The 17,820-nt window shown below is 37.8% G+C and overlaps 1 protein-coding gene across 1 annotated transcript in view; it reads left to right on the top strand.

Annotated features, from left to right (window-relative positions):
• LOC147706908 (mechanosensitive cation channel TMEM63A-like) overlaps positions 1-17,820 on the top strand; it is a 926,114-nt gene that overhangs the window by 884,204 nt on the left and 24,090 nt on the right. Inside the window, exons 18-22 of the mRNA XM_086926171.1 lie at positions 3,286-3,448; positions 7,771-7,876; positions 10,785-10,952; positions 13,016-13,131; positions 17,059-17,121. Coding sequence (XP_086782297.1) covers positions 3,286-3,448; positions 7,771-7,876; positions 10,785-10,952; positions 13,016-13,131; positions 17,059-17,121 — 616 coding nt within the window. The remainder of the gene's footprint in view (positions 1-3,285; positions 3,449-7,770; positions 7,877-10,784; positions 10,953-13,015; positions 13,132-17,058; positions 17,122-17,820) is intronic.

Here is a 17,820-nt window from a genome sequence, read left to right as displayed (position 1 = left end):
TATGGAGGTAGATGAAAAAGATTGTGGTCAAGACCAAAAATCCTGTTAAAATGTTTTAATTGTTGCGTCAAATGGACCTATTGAGCTTTAAACCTTGCTTTATGTTTTCTTCCTTGTTTTATTTAATCTTTAGATTTGTTTCTAATATCTTCTCTAGGTTTCCCTTTCCTTCTTCCTGCAATTCTAACAAATTGTCAGCCACGTCTTTGTAGATTCCAGAAACTAGTAATGCTACAGTTGTGCAAAGATTCTTTAAAAAAGAAAAGAAAATCTAGTTTTATTACTTCCTTTGTGAATAGCCCCCTTAATATATACCAGGGTATTTTTCTATATAGGATTAAAAGCCTTCCAACTGGGCTTTGTAGGAGTATGGTGTCTTGTGTGTTTGACCAGCCCTCCTCTTCTGATGGGGACTTGGTAACCAGTTTCTGTAATTACTTGCCCAGCTCACCAAATATTTTGCATAGCTGCAAATGCCCTGTAAACTTTTTCAAGCTAATTTAATGGTCAATCTGATAGAGGGGCCATCACATCCAGGGCATGGACAGACAGCATTTTCGAACAGGAATAACCACAGTCTTGACTGAGACTTTAAATGTAGCACGAATATTGATTTAAAGACTGTAGACATGAAGCGCAAGCTACCATTGGCTAACTGGGACTCAGAGCAACATACATGTCAGCAGTGTGTCATATCAAACACCAATGCAAACCAAAGTTTAGCAAGAAATCTCAAAAGGAAACACGAAACACAGCCATAGCTAATAATTTGTCTTCAAACCATGCATTGTGCATTTTACCTCAAAATAATACACTGGTTACAAAAGCCAAACCCAGGGGACCAAATGAGCACCTTTTCAAGATGACGTTTCCAGTTAGCAGCCTTATATATTAGTTGACCGATGTATTATAAGTAAAAGAATTAGATCAAGTCTGTGAATGTCACCTACACCGTGGTTTTTAAGCTCTCAGCTCCAGGTGCCAGATATTCCCCACCCACTTCTAACTTTACGGGCAAAATGCTATTTGTTATTTGTTTTGGTGATCGCTACACGTCGAAGACATACCAGACAGATCTATTCCTGTAAATATTGTTTAGCAGTTTGTTTGCTAACAAGATAGCTGCATGAATGACAGTCTTTGTCCTAATGGGATTATTATGGTATATGGTCGGTCCTTCCTTCTGTAACGAAAAGTGTCAAAGGACTCATTAAAAATGGGTAGTGGCAGCAGTCTGCTGACCACTTCCTGAGAGTATTTTCATCTGCAGCAAAAGAAGCACTTGAACTTCCTTAATCCAGAGGCTTGTTTGAGCATCTTTAGTTAGAAGACATCCAATCTTACAGACAACTAGACATATATACTTCAATCAAAGAGACCTGTCACTTGGAGCAATGCAGTAACTAACAACACAATTCCGTAAAAACAAATAAATTCAGTATGCACAGTTTATTCATATATTTAAAAACAAGTTAAAAAACACAAATAAGATTAAAATAACATTGGGAACACAGACAATATAAAAAGGAACACCCAGGTAATTGAGAGCTATATCCCAAACAGGATTAAACCATGGCATCTGGACCTTGACTCAGTGCGTACGAATGTGATTGAATCTTATTGTATCTCTATTTTGCTTCTTTAAAATGGTAAAGAAGAGGAGGAGAGCTTGGAGGTGAGGACAGAACGAACATTTGGTCTGCCATTGCTGAATTTTTTTTATCTTTGTATGTAACTAAATGGGAAACTGCCACACCCTCCCATTTAGAAAATGTGACCTCCATGTGAGTTGGAGACTAGCAGATGGTCAGCACAGTTGTACATCACTGCAGTGCGTCTAAAATATTGATGCACCTGATCAAAAAATCAGTGCACAAACTTGGCTAACTGATAAAAGGCATTATATATGGTTTCAAAATCCTCTAACTGAAGAAACACACTCTACCTCGGTTTAGACATGTTCTAAGCAGGCCAGCTGTAGATCTATCTCTGTAGACCTGCTCCTACCAAGATTTGACATCTGCTTCCAAAATCAGAGCAGTCAATCCCTTGATATTACTGGGCTACATACGGGGCTTCATTTGAACCAGTGCAGGTGCAGGCTACTGGCACTCATTTTATGGGAAACTGCCCTTCGTTTACCTCACCAGACTTTGTATCAGAGCAAGAGAGAAAAACACAAGAGAGAAAGGAGGAGGAAGAAGAACACAGAAAAACATTGACAAGGAAAAGAAAACTGAAAGAGTGAGGTAAAGGGACGGGGAGTGTCTGGTGTTGGATGAACCAGACATGAGATGGAATTAAGCCTACACAGCCTTGGTATTCGGCACCTCTGGCATTCAGTATGCTGATTGTGGGCTTATGAGTAAAACTTAGGTCCCTGGCACTTATACTTTCGCAAATTAAGCACCGGCTACAGATCTTCTAGTTGGTTGGTCTTCTCAGAAGCTCTTTGCTGAGAAATAAATACCAGGCCAGTATTTCTGAAGTGGAATATTTGGTAGAACATAGGAACCTTACTATTTATCCAAAATGTGAGGAAAGTGTCGCAGCTTAAATAGCAGAAACCCTGGTATTTAGCATGGATAGGATGTGAGTAACAATAGAAGTTACTTTCATGGCATACACTGCATACCCGAAAGGTTTGTAAATACTCCTAATTTAGCGCACGCCACTGTGGGTGGAAGATTAGATGTTCCTCGGATCATACATTGGAAGAACCAGAAACCGAACACGCAATGTTTTGTCTGCAGTCCTTAACTGATAGTTATCGACCGAGCTCTTGAGTGAAAAGATTGTAGCTAATCCTACTGAAGGAAGGTGGGGCGGTAATACCGTGCTAGAAATGTCATGACTGTATAATTTATATATTGTCATTAACACTGTATTAGGTTCCTTCTGCAACAATTTCCTTGGGTCATGGTTGCCCTGCTTCTTTTTTTTTTTAATGTTTGCCCTGCTTCTTAAGATCCTTCTGCAACAATTTCCTAGAGTCTTGGTTGCCCCGCTTCTTTTAGATCACTGGTACGATTCCCAGATCCCCGACCCCTCTCCTTTCAGCCAAGGCCCATTGACTTCTGTCTGAAAATCACATACACGACTGGAGTGTGTTGTCTGTCTGGTTGTGTTTCTAGTCGCTTGAAATCTGGATCTGCTACTTTACAGATCAGTGAAACTGAACCCATATTGGCCACTCTACATTCCTGCATCCTTCAGTTGGGTTGTTCTTGAGTTTTGCCTCATTCGCCCGCGTGGTTAACCAATATGTTCTTTACCTGTCTTCAGCTGTGTTTTTCTGCCGGACCAGGGAGCTTTCTTCGTCAACTATGTGATTGCTGCAGCCTTCATCGGGAATGGGATGGAACTCTTGCGTTTACCTGGACTCCTCAAGTACACCTTTCTAATAATAATGGCCAGGTCTGCAGGGGAGCGACGAAACGTGAAGCAGGTATTTGCAAAGGTTCACCAAATAATCACACAGGTCACCTTGTTTGGGGCTTTCAGTGTAAAAGCACTCTAGAATACATATTGACAAGTTATAATGATGAACAATTGTGCCATAATTACTTTTCAACATAGAATGAAAAGGGATAGTCTAGTATGTGGACTGAAATGGGACAGATTATGACATTCATTTTTATAAGCAATGTGTTTGCTCCTTTTCGAAAGGTGCAAGCTTCTAAACTAGAATTAGCAATTATGCCTTTATCGCACTTCTGAACGATTCTCATATATCTATTTCCCTGGTAAATGTTTATTCAAGTCGTTCATTTCCTGGGCTGTATTTGTCTCTGGGCTGTTAAGATGGTAAAATTCCTTTTGCTGGCTAATTTTGTAGGGAGTGAAATTTAGCTACATATGCTTTCTACTTTTGCTACACAGCTAAACTCGGTCCGTCTATCTTCAGATAATTATATTTTTGTCTCCTTGTGGGCATTAGCAAAATTTTTCTTCAAATCTGTCGCAATAATTAAAAACAAAAGAAATACAATAATAATTATGCAAAACATTTTTACAAATAGGCTTTATTGGAAAATAGGTTAAATGAATTAAACAAAAATACATAAAACAAAAATAAATTAAAAATAACTGTAATTTGACCGCTGACCTTTACACTACGCCTAATCAGGAACCTGACCCTTTTCCGAATTTGAACATAACCTTCACCTCAATCTGTACTCTTAACCCCAACCTTGTCCCTTACTGTGACACAACATGAATTATTCTGATACAGTTTTAGTTTTCATCACTGTTAGTTTTTTTTTTTTTAAATAAATGCATTTTTTAGTGTTAATGGTATAATCTGTATGGCCTGCTTGTTAGCTCTTTGAGTTCTGGGCAGAAGAACAACTCTTGGCACAGGCCTCCAGCTAGACCAGAGTCACACATGCATAGTGGGATTTCCTGTTGTTCCCTCTGAGTCTTAATTTATCATGAAAAAACAATGTTTGTTATGGCCTAAGGGGAGAGGCGACATTTTTTTATTGTGCTGAATTAACCCTTCCCTTTTTCGAATTCCTTTTCAGAGAATACCTCTGGTGTAGTTTAGGTTTTCCTTAATCTTCTTTCTTGATCTTGAAAATCTTAGAACATCTTAGAGAAGCCATTGTTACATGTTTTGGATTGAGAGAGATGTGAAATGGATGCCAATTATGAGTAGCCAGGTAGGGCTTCTGCCCATGCTCTGGGGTGGAAAAGGCAGCATTAGAGACACAAAGTAGGCACAGCTTAAATATCCCTGTTTACTTTCTATAGTTTAAAATCCTTTACCTTTCTGTAACCCCTCACAAGCCAATCCTGGGCAAAGGGTCGGATAAGTGATCAGCCATGTGTAACTCAGGGTCAAAGGTTGCATGATGTCACATCCCCTACCCATGGCATGTTGATGAGTTGACATCCATGAAACACTTTAAAAGAGTAGAGAATAAGGATTCAATTAAACAGGTCCTTGTCCTGGAGTGTATTTATTTATAGACTGCTGGAGTCTTAGGGCTCTGTAGATAAGATGTGTACCTAAAGGAATTCTACAATACTCTCTTGTGCCCAAACAGACTAGGTGCATTAGGCAATATTGAATATTTACAAAATAAACTTGTTTCTCGTGACTAACAACTTTTACATGGTCTTTCTGGCGCATACCATGTAGGTCTTTGTGAGGCTTACTTCAACATCTCTTTCAACAGTATAGTTAGTTTCTAAGATTTACAATCCGAATCAAAATTATCAATAGTTATCTAAACTTCAAGCTTAACTCGAATCCCAGAATGTTCTCAAAGGGTTTTTGGTAGTAGCCAGCCTTTTTTGCCTTCAGGGTCTTCATCTAAACTTATTTTGAAAGTTATAAGGTAGACAAGGTGCAAATGTGCAGGGTATTCAAGATAAATCCCTTAATGTTCAGTTTTGAAATATAGACAGATGCTGCATCACTTTAATACGTAGATTTATTATGGATGTATATTCTGTATCAATATTGTTGCTAGGTTCAGAAGGAAAATGGCCAGCCAACACGTGTTTCACCCTTAGGTCTGCCTGCAGGCCTGGGGCTTTCTCTAGGCAAAGATGGCCTTTGTGACAAGGATTAATGGTTACTGATCTATGTGGTAAGAACTTGGTTCAGCATTGTGGCCTTCCATGGGAGAATGTAATTTGAAGGTCAGGAAACCTGCAATAAGGGTATTAAATTAAGCGAAAATACCAAGTGAGGGTCGTGGTAATCGGAGACAAGTCAGAAAAGTCGCAGGATGAAGGCTCAGTCTGAAAACCCTTAAAATTGTTTGTGACTTTTGCTTTAATCTGAGTTTTTTTTATCAGTCAGAAAAAAATATACTCTTCAACATTGTAGAAAACTTCAGTTTATTCGAGTGGAGTTACACTTCTCAGCCTGTTTGAAATATCTACCTCTTGAGACAATAATATTCTTTAATCATGCTGTAAAGCATAACTTTAAGCACGGGGAGCCTTTTTCACCTTGCACATTACATCATAATATCACAATTTATATACCAACATTTTATTTTTATTCTTTGTAGTATACCATCTAAGAACAGCTCCTAAAAAAGCAATCTCTCTAACTCTCATGGATATTTATTCTGCAAAAGTTATTCCAAAAGGAATTTCATCAGATTTCCACGCATTTTGTGTGCTGGTCCTTAAAGTCCACTTTATTTATGAGTATTTCTTTCTTCTTAGTTCCTGTCTTGTGTTCCAAATAACAACTTGAATTTTTTTTCCAAATTTGACAGAGTGCTGCAGGTCGGGCCTTTTAAAGTTCTTATGGACACAGTGTATTTTTTGGAGAAGCTTTTTTAGGCATTCCCAAACAATTGTGAAGGAGTAAAAGAAAACACTGAACATGCTAGAATCACTATGAAGGTGATTTGTACTTACTCATTTATTACATTAGTAGTCCAGCACCAGGCTCAAGTTTGATGCTCTAGAGGACAATTCAGTGCACATTTTAAACCAAGTACAGGTACTTATAAGCAACGGAAATTGTAAACATGGTACTAAAATGACAGTGAATTTGCTAGTCATAACCTTACTATTTCAAAGAATACTTAACTCTAGTTTGAATGAGTGTTATAGTTTGTGAACTAGTCTAAATACAGTCCCCATTGTGCTTAAAACTAGGTACAACATTTATGATTTCTGTACATCCAAAATAAAAGCACACACCAAAAGTAGGAATTAAAGCCAATACGAAAAGAATTCGGAATCAGATGTTTACTGTAAGATTATAGCTCATATGTGACCTCCCTCATATTCCCAAGTCAGCCATGAATCAAAAGAAGTTATCATGTTTTAAACACAATATTGCAAGACTTACACTCAATTAGGGCTTTAGGAATCAATGCATCAGCTATATTACAAACTGGTCTATTAAGCTTTGCACTGTTTTTTTGAGAAAGTGTCTTCCGTTTACAAATGATTTGGGATCTGACACATCTTGACTCTTTTAGTGGCCTGTCATAAACACAGTGAACCGCATTGATATTTTATGTAATAAATGATATAACTTCACCGAGATGACCCCTAATGTGACCTGCAAGTCACAAGTTCAAAATTTGGCAAAGCCAACCCAACATTCGATGCTTCTGAGATCAAGACCGATTGTTTTTCGTACTTCCACAGCAGAATCCTGGTTTCGAAGGTAACGCAAACAGTGAGATGTTGATGCAGAATGAAATTTCTACTGAGATGGGTTGATCCGCTAACCATATTTAAGTGCCACTAAAGATTATTAATTGTACCATAATCTAGAGGAGGTTGAAAGGCAGTTCATATCATTCAAATTCACAGACATGTCTTAGTCAATAAGTGCAGCTATATGAGGGTTTTTTCTGCGTTGACACTTCTCTACCCCTTTTAGCAGTAATTCTCTTTGGTAAATCTGGACTAAATAGTGACCGATGAAAATGCAGTATTTTGTTATTGTACAGCTGGTTTTAGAACAGTGTTAACCAACTCTTTCAATATAATAGTCATAACAATTTTAAGAAACACATCTATGACCCATTTGCAGAATATGAAATGACTTTATATCACAAATTGAGAAATGTGTAAAATAAATCACAAATGACTATCTTTGTTTATGAAGCATGTAAATATACTGACCTTTGTATGCTCCAGATAAACACTTAAAAAATAAACGTATTACTAATTTGGGATGTATAATCTTCTGGCACATTAGTCAAAGTGCACAGTTTGTAGGTGTATTTTACATATGTGACTGCAGGAGCTGCATTGCCTACATCTGTTTTTCTCTTGCAGCAACAAGCGTACGAGTTTGAGTTTGGAGCTATGTACGCTCGAATGCTTTGCATCTTTACAGTCATCATGGCATACAGCCTTGTTTGTCCGATCATCGCCCCTTTTGGTAAGTTGCTTGTTTGACCTTGAGTTGTTATGGTAGAGGATAGTGGCATTTGCTATATTTTTATAAACTTACTTATAGTGAAAAAATAAACTTAACACTAATAGAACACCAGGCCAATTGGGTGTGCCAGTTTCCCCGCTTGTATTTGGATCACTAGCGCATATCAAAAATACTTTCAAGCTACTAATTTACGCATGCTTCTCTAGTTGTGTTTCTGTTTAATGAGCTTTCCAATTATCATTCATTTACAGTGGTGTTCAAAGTATCACTGTGCTTGATTTCCTAAAAATGTAGCATGCAATAGGCCCTTTGTTTTCTGTTATTAGCATTTAATAATGTGTGTCTGGTTGCTGCTGAGACTGGCACATTGATGTATGTATTTAGGCACTAAAGAAAAATCTGCAGTGATTTTCCAACCAACTCTAGATTACAACTGTGTGCAATTATCAATGATTAATGTTAAATGTGTTTTTAAAATGTTGGCATACCAAAAGAGGAAGAACAAAATAATTTGCACCCGGCCTACCCGCATTTGCCATATTTGAATAAGAGTCACCTCTGTTTGTGTATTTTTCTCTTCAGTAAAATATCGTAAAATAGGCATCGTGATTCTAAAGTATTGCGGGATGTGCAGAAAGTATACCCACATTTTTGTTTCCTAACAGCTGAGTCAATTTATGATTTCTAGAAATTTACTAGAAAAGTAATGAATTGGCTGCAGGATAGTGATGTGTGTGTGATCTCCAGATTGACTGATGTTTAGTGCAATCTCCACATGGCTGGAGTCCTCCAAGTTTCTCAGGTGTTGTCTTCAGGATATTCAAACACCCTAGCTCTGCCTTGTGAAATTGCAGCACTGAATAAGACAAACTGTCTTTATCATGTCCTGATCCAAAAGCAAAGAAGACCCAAAATTAACCCTTAAACAAAAACTTAAAGGTACGACCCTTTCTTTTTGTAAATTTTAAAACCTCTAGTTATCAAACATGATCCCACTCTAACATTTAATACATCAAATCAACAGAATGCCACAACCAGGGAATGTCTACCTACATTCACCCAAGAGAGTAAAGCACCTCCAATGTGACTCTGGTAGGACCTTCCTGGCTGGTATCCAGACAACCTTCTTGCTTCAATGAAAACAGTACTCCACACCACATCATCGATCCTACAGAAGCGAAACTGGTTATCATTAATGGCAAGGATCCTACAGAAGCGGAACTGGTTATCATTACTGGCAAGGATCAGATTTTAAAATGGATATTTCATTTATAAATCCATCCTCCTAAGAAAACCTAGCTACCTAGCCAACCAAATATATTGGGAGCTCCAGGTTCCCAAGAAGCTAAAGCTCTTCACAACTGGAACCTCCCAAATTCAGAACTGAAGAATCTCTGAAAAAAGTTCTTCACGGGGGCAGCAATCTCCATCTGGAATTCCCGACTGACAAAGCGTGACATCATATCTTTCAGAGGAGGAGTAAGACCGACATATGCAAACTTATCTGGGGAAATTCCACCATCAAACATATGAGTCTCGTATTTCTCAAAGTGGATAGATGTCCCTCTAGTCACACCGTACTTTCACTTCTTCTGTCCATATTGTTAGAGCTCCCTTCCAGTGTTGCTGAAGTTGAGGCTATATTCCCTTAGCTTGCACCCTAACCCCCTCAAGCTCAAGTTTCTCCTTCTGCATACTTTGACTCACCTCCATATACTCCTTAGCTCCTGTGTGGTTTTTTATATCTAACAAATCATTACAGTGACCTAGTCTGTGTAATAAACTGCTCACAACCTAGAAATGTGCTTTTCTTCTAAGCCGTCTAAAGGAATAAAGTGAATTCATAATGAACACGTAGGTTGTGCCTCCTATACTTCCTTGACTAACCTAGCTGCATTTACTACTCGCTGTGCCTAGAGTAGAGTTCCTTACACACCTTACCTATACACAAAGAAAGCCCTAATGCCAGTTCTACGCACATGCATCATTACTGTGAAATTCTAAGATATAACTGCTCTGCACAACCGCTGTATGTCTTCGGTCTAGTGCATTTGCTGCATTACTCCTCAAGGCCCCAGTGATTCATCTCACGAATGGCAGCAATAGGCTGTAGAATTAGTTTGAAGATTACAATTCCCATTATTTCTGTCCATTACATTACATATAAAATATTACAATTCTGTATTCTAAATGATAATTAGCCTAATACAGTTTTGGAGCTTTGAGCATACATGAAAAATATGATGTGAATCAATAAATCATGAAAATGTTGCCAACAATGGTGCTTACTCCGGGAACACTGGGGTGCTCAAGCCCACCTGTGAGTGGAGGTTGTGGCGATGAAGCCCTGAATTAAAATAGCTCATTCCACAGAATCATTCCCCATGCAGATACATTTAACCCCTTCCATGCTCATGACGGAACGGTTCCGTCATGAGCATAAGGTGGCCTGTGCTTATGACGGAACCGTTCCGTCATGGTTCCATAGACCCAATGGAACGTTCAGCACCGGGGGAATATCCGCGCAGCACAGAAGGGGTTAAGAACACTTTTCAACATCTCCATTGACACCACACGTTCCTGCATTTGGGTAACTTTATTACCAATGAGTTGTAATTGCAACATAGATATTGAATACGTTAGTTGGTTTTATTAAACAGGTACTTGTAATTAGAACCCTATTATCTATGTTCAATAGGGGTACAAGTAGAATTTTTCAGTAAGTGCCAGAGAGGCTCTGAGAAACTCCGATCAGCTATTTTCTGAGTTTTTGTACAGCCAGTTTCTCATTTTCTAAGTAGAGCCACACAAGAAATTTCAATATCTCTCTTTGAAACTGTGTTCTGTGCAAATATTTTGCTAAGATTTTATGGAAGTTTATCCTTATAGGTGTGACTTGTTTCTGTAGGCCTTACGTATTTACTGCTGAAGCACATGGTGGACCGCCACAATATCTACTATGCCTACCTGCCTGCGACGTTGGAGCGAAACATCCATTTTAGTGCAGTGCTCCAGGCTCTGGCTGCTCCCATCCTTTGCATCACCTGGCTATATTTTTTCTCCCTTGTCAGAATGGGTAAGTGATGTGTGCTTTAGGATTACCACAATTGGTTGCAGCTGTTATTTTAGCATATTAAATAACACCATGTTCATCGCCCTTATGGTCATTTTAATTGATAATGTCAAACATTTACCTTGAATATCAGTTTCATTGAATTTTTAGAAAAAATGGCACAAAATCCATATCCAGAAGGTGTATTGTAGAGAAGCTGACAGGTAGGATATGGGGAGATAAGTCAAACTTAATCTGAGCAGTGAGTTGGCTGCCACCCTGCCTAACAAGAAGGACACAGAAGTGTAAAATAGTTTCCCTTGAAAGTACGCTTGGCTGACCTTTGGTAGCTTGGCTTGGGAGCCAAGCTAGACTAGTGCGTGTGTGTGTGTGTTATTTAGTGTAACAAAACCGACAACTAGCAATTCAGTTAAAGAATTAACAATGTAAATACCAAACCATTTTTGATAGATTGAGATTTAATACGAAACCAGCATTAGCAACGTCAGTAGGTTTGATGTTGGCTGCAAACATTTTGCCTTTTCAGTGCTTGTTTTGTCATTGTTTTTATAAAACATTATCAAGTTAGCTGTCGGGCCCTCACATTGCCAATACCAGTAAGAATGACTTATGAATAAGCGTACCTTTTGTGTTAATTGACGGCTTTAGACACTCAATACGCTTCTACATGCACTCACTCATTCGTCTTTGCACTCAATGCATCCATTCCTCCATCCACTCACTCTTTCTTGCATTCATCCTCTGAAACACACACAAACTCAACATATGTAAGATACATTTAAAGAATACAAGTAGAAAAAAGAAAATATGCTGCTGTCTAAATGTGTTAAGAAAGCAAACACAACAATATGATGGCCGGAGCACTGCTACTTTCCAGATAATCTCCCTAGTCACAGATCTGAGTTGAATCCATCATTCTTTAGCTCACTTCACCACCCTAGTTCAGACCCAGCCATATGCAAATCAGTCTGGACCCTGTTTCTCATGGGAACAGTCTCGCCCGAACTGCCAAGCCAGGTCTCGCCCTGGGCTGCAAACAAGCATCCAGGGACCAGTTTTGCGGTAACACCCCTCATCAGAAAGGCTAGCTTAAATCTAGTGGCAAAGTGAGTAAGGGACCCACGTCTGGGCATACCCAGTCAAGTTAGGGCAAACAAAGCAAACACAACGAGATGATGGCCACAGCACTGAAACTTTTCAGACACTCACCCCCAGCCACAGATCTAGGTTGTATTCATCATCGTTCTTTAGCTAGCTTTGACACCCCAGTTCAGACGCAACTATATGCAAATCAGTCTTGAGCCTGTTCCTCATGGGAACAGTCCAGACCGAACTGCCAAGTCATGTCTTCCCTGGACCGGAAACAAACATCCAAGGTAACACCCCTCATCAGCCAGGCTAGCTTGAACCCAGTGGCAAAGTGAACAAGGGACCCACTTCTGGGCATACCTTACCAACTCAAGGGAAAGAAAGCAAACTCAACGAGAGGATGGACGGAGCGCTGAAACATTTCAGACACTCGCCCCCCAGTCACAGATATGGGTTGAATCCATAATCATTCTTTAGTTCACATTGCCACCCCAGTTCAGACCCAGCCATATACAAATCAGTCTTGACCCTATTTGTCATGGGAACAGTCCAGCCTGAACTGCCAAGTCGGGTCTTCCTTCGACCAGAAACAGACCTTGTTTCCGGTCTGTTGATGGCAGTGTCAAGGACTTAGCATAGATAGCAGTTTAACTGTCAAATTGTAGTTTTCTTTTTTTTTTCTTCTTCTTATTTCACAGGGAAATAATTTAGACAATGGGTCTTATTTGTATGCTCAAGTTGCTGAAGGCATTATGTTACTGGATAACCTTATTTAAATTTCAGTTATTTAAGCCCCCTATATCGTGCACTCCTGAGGCTTTTGGACGGGGTGGGTGGAGTGCTCTTTGATGTTATGTGAGTGTGGACCTTGAAAACTAAGTTTCATCTGTGCTCTAATTGTGCTAAAGCAATTCCTCAACCACAAGACAAATATTAATGTTATATTTTGTAAACCGTTTGTTTTCATTTCATTGTAGGTTTCAAATCCTCCACAACACTCTTTACATTACTTGTCTTGGTGATGACAATCTTTGTGAGCCTATTTTATACCTGCTTCGGCTGTTTTAAGCACTTGAGCCCACTTCATTATAAGGTAATGGCCTGGTTTTCTGTCTAGGATTACTCTGAGAATTAGTTGGTAGGAATCATGCATATTTGTAACATGTTCAGAATAAATCTAATATAATTCTAAAATAAAATTATTCAAAACATAAAAACTAAAGAAAACGGTCAGCAGTCTTATTTTCTAATTTAAAGATTGCGAGGTAGTACTGCATGAATTTGCAAAAGACAAACACATCTTCCAGCTATCATGAGCAATGGATCACTGTGCCTTTTCTTATGTGAAAGTTAATAGGTTGTTAAAGCCTCTGATGTAAATTTAGAGGTTGATGATCTGTATAGCTGTCATTACTTTATGTATGTTAGTGTTGGAAAACTCCCAAGGTTGCTATATCTGTTTGAAACATTGGAATAACTAGCACATCTGCTGACTTGTAATAAACATTTAACAAAGGAAACATTGTTAAATAGTACATATATGACAGTAAAACCGGCATTAAACATGTGAGGAGGTAACAGAGACTAAACATTACATCAAAAAGCAAACCATGAGTGGTATCCAAACAACATAAGTAGACTACGAAAAGTGCAAACATGTGCAGGGTAAAATATTTGCAAAACCTAGAAAATAGTGTGTATTTAATATTGGAACACATTTCTAATTAGTTACTTATAAAGAGTTTTCTAAAACAGTGACACATCACCTTTGTCACTTCCAGATACTAAGAAGTTTAGTGTCCAGATGGATGTATATGATGGTCCTAGTTACAGAGAATTAGGCCCTGCGATTTGTAAGGAAAAAATTCCAGTTGTTATTTTTAAGCGAGTTTGTGGGGGAAATGGACCTATAGCAGGTCTCAGAGGGCAGCTATTACCTCTAGATCTAGTGAAAATCTTGCGTTGTGTCACTATGCAATAAACAAAGAAAAATGTCAAACATATGCAGAAACAATTGATTAAAACAAGTTTTTACACTTTATTGGATACCTCCCTTAAGGGTTACATTCTAAAATAAATAAAACACATCATTTATGATGTATATGTTCCTTTATGTTAAAAACAGACAAGAACAACAGTCGACGCTGCGTTTCGGTGTAATTAAAATGACTTCACCTTCATCAGGACATTGGCATTAACTGCTCTCTAAAAATTAGAAAACAATGGTTTAGAGATCTTTACTGTATATATGTGACACAATACCATAACTTGTTTTTAATAGCCTCTCATGTTAAGCAAGATTTAATGTTTTTTTATAAAACAAATGCCACGATTTGTATGACCCCACTCTACTCGCAGTTCTATTTGAGATGACTGAAACAGTCTGAGAAAAACACATGCATAAGGTGGTCAATCTTATTTGTTGCACCACTTCCGAATAGTAAATACCTTCAACTGAAGATTTGTTTTATCCGATTTTATAGTTCGGTTTTGATGAGGTACCGCTAGGGCTTCACTATTGTATTTTACTCTTGCGGGCTCACAGGTTTATCCTCTTGGGGACTGAACCGGTTTAATATCTAAGGAGAGAAAAGTGTTTGGTAAAAAAGCGCCCTTTAATAACAAATCGATTTTATCAATTGAGAACCAATTGTAGTTATTACATTCAGTGTTCTCTCCTTAGATATTAAACCGGTTCAGTCCCCAAGAGGATAAACCTGTGAGCCCGCAAGAGGAAAATACAATAGTGAAGCCCTAGCGGTACCTCATCAAAACAAAACTATAAAGTCTGATAAAACAAATCTTCAGTTGAAGGTATTTACCTATTCGGAAGAGGTGCAACAAATAAGATTGACCACCTTATGCATGTGTTTTTCTCAGACTGTTTCAGTCATCTCAAATAGAACTGCGAGTAGAGTGGGGTCATACAAATCGTGGGGTTTGTTTTATAAAAAAACATTACATCTTGCTTAACATGAGAGGCTATTAAAAACAAGTTATGGTATTGTGTCACATATATACAGTAAAGATCTCTAAACCATTGTTTTCTAATTTTTAGATTGCAGTTAATGTCAATGTCCTGATGAAGGTGAAACCATTTTAATTACACCGAAACACCGCGTCAATTGTTGTACTTGTCTGTTTTTAACATAAAGGAACATATACATCATAAATGATGTGTTTTATTTATTTTAGAATGTAACCCTTAAGGGAGGTATCCAATAAAGTGTAAAAACTTTTTTTAATCAATTGTTTCTGCATATGTTAGACATTTTTCTTTGTTTATTGCATAGTGACACAACGCAAGATTTTCACTAGATCTAGAGGTAATAGCTGCCCTGTGAGACCTGCTATAGGTCCAGTTCCCCACAAACTCGCTTAAAAATAACAACTGGAATTTTTTCCCTAAAAATCGCAGGGCCTAATTCTCTGTAACATTTACTCCCCTCCCTGTGAAAGTTACCAGGGGATCCTTCCACCAACTTTTTTGCTTTGCTATGATGGTCCTAGACCTGACATTGATCAGTCACTTCCCTAACGTAGTTCATTTTCATGCGCAGTATATGGTCCAGCTCCCCACAGTAGTTTAAGTACTTACTAATGTAAAAACTTACCTAGTTTTGTTCATTTGTCCTAATTAGACATTCTATGAGAGATAATCTACATTACTTGCTTCAAAAAGATATTAACGCAGTGGATTCATATTTCAACACAGGCTACCCTTTTTAAATTTAAAATTATACTGGCATACAATTCCTACTTCTATGTTTCTGCAGTTTTTTTCAGTTCTGTTTTCTAGACAATATAATGTATTATTTTATTTGAGATCATGTATTATGAAATCAGTGGATAACAACTGATTTTTATCTAGCATATTGTTATAAAATGCATTGACTGCCTTTTAAGCAATGTTTTATTTTTGGCATCGAGAGGTGGCCTGCCTTTTACTGAGAATGTGTTACATGCTCCAAAGAATCAGTCATCTTAAACATAAGCTGTGCTTGCTACCCCGTTAGTTAATCTAGTCATGTTGTCATGATATCTACAATAAATATGAATGCTAAGAGTTTACATGTTATGCTTTTCGTTGGACGAAATTCCTATTTTGGTAGTTCTGAAAACCTAAGTAGATGTTAATGTTTAGTGGGGTTTATCTTTAACACATGATTATTTGTTTTGTCCCATATGTTGCTTTAACTTCATGATAGGTTGTAACCTGTGACATATTATATTATTTTCAACATAATTGTTTGCCCAGAATATTAATAAGATCTAATCTCACTCATTCCTTCTTTTCTAATAATGTTGCACATTTTTATCAATTGTTTTGGGATTGCATTTGTCTATCTTAGTGATTTCAATAATTTACTTTTCTCTATAAATGTCTAACAGCCCCCTTTGGAATTGTGTATTTGTTGGAAAATTCAGACATCCACATGCAAGTGTTCCATATGTACATCACCTACTTTCACAATTTGTTTATTTTGTTATGCAATACTATTTACAATGAGAACAAGTTAAAGGGCTCATATTTTCTTTAATAGTGCTCAGTAACCATAATTATGCAAAATTGAGATTTTTAATCAATCATCTCCAAGAAAATTCAACCTATACCTTCATTCAAACTTTAAAGAAATATGATATTGTATTTTCAGTTGTAGTGAGAAATGTCCTCTCCTCTTAAAGATCTCCCACCATTTATAAGCATATATATCCCCAGTTACTTCTTCTCTGAGTCAGGATATGCCTCTCACAGATGACACCTTTTGTTCCTCGAAGTGAGCTGTAGATGTCCAAAGAATATTGTTAATCAGGGCTACCAGGTGAACTATATACAGGCTCTTGTGTGTACTGAATATATGATTTGCCTTCCACTTCCTTTTTTATCAGATATTTAAACAATGCTGGTGTTATTGGCCGCCTTCAAAAATGAATGTCGATTTTTCAAAGTTACAGGACACTTATGAAGTCTTCCTATTTCAGCAAACAATTCATAATGGTGCATTACTGTCTTCCCTAGGTCGAGGAACCACCAAATGAATTTAAAGGATTAAAACAAGAAGATCATGGTTGCAAACATAATGTGAGAATACTTACTTTTTTTGTTTTATAAATGAGTACTTGTGGTGCCCGACAGGGAACTTAGTATACAATAATGTTAAGAATATCAAAGGTGGAAGCATACAGTTACCAAGGCAATGTGGAACACATGAAGTTTAGTTAATAAGTAATCATTACTTAGCGTGTTGTCTAGTAGATGACACCGTGCCACACATTCATGGCATCACAGTTTTGATGCATTAGGTTAGAGTAGACACTAGTTATATATGTTTCTGAAACATCAACTATCCATCAATGTAGTGTCCTGTGTATTGATTTTTTTCTAATCGGTTGCCTATTGGATTGCGAGGAATGAGATGTGTATAAAAACAACTTTCTGTATATTATGAGCTACTATATGAAGGATCTCTGAACATTTTACAGTTGACTGGTGTTGGACTTGGTCCTTTCTGCAAGGGCATCCCCAGACTTTTTGCTGAATTTGTTTTTGTTTGCTTTAGGGCTCTGTTCAATTTACCACTGGTAGCCAGTGCTAAAGGGCTTGTGTTCTCTACTTTAAACATGGTGGAATCAGCTTATATGGATTTAGCATATTTAATTTACTTCTAAGTTCCTAGAAGAAGTGGCACTACATGTGCCCAGGGCCTGTAAATTAAATGCTACTAGTGGGTCTCCAGCATTGATTGGGCTACCCACCTAAGTAGCCCTTTAAACATGTATC

Source organism: Lissotriton vulgaris, chromosome 6, assembly GCF_964263255.1.
Source record: "Lissotriton vulgaris chromosome 6, aLisVul1.2, whole genome shotgun sequence".
In the NCBI taxonomy this organism is placed as follows: domain Eukaryota; kingdom Metazoa; phylum Chordata; class Amphibia; order Caudata; family Salamandridae; genus Lissotriton; species Lissotriton vulgaris.
The sequence above is the reverse complement of the archived record's forward strand: the minus strand, read 5'-3'. Positions and strand labels throughout refer to the sequence as shown.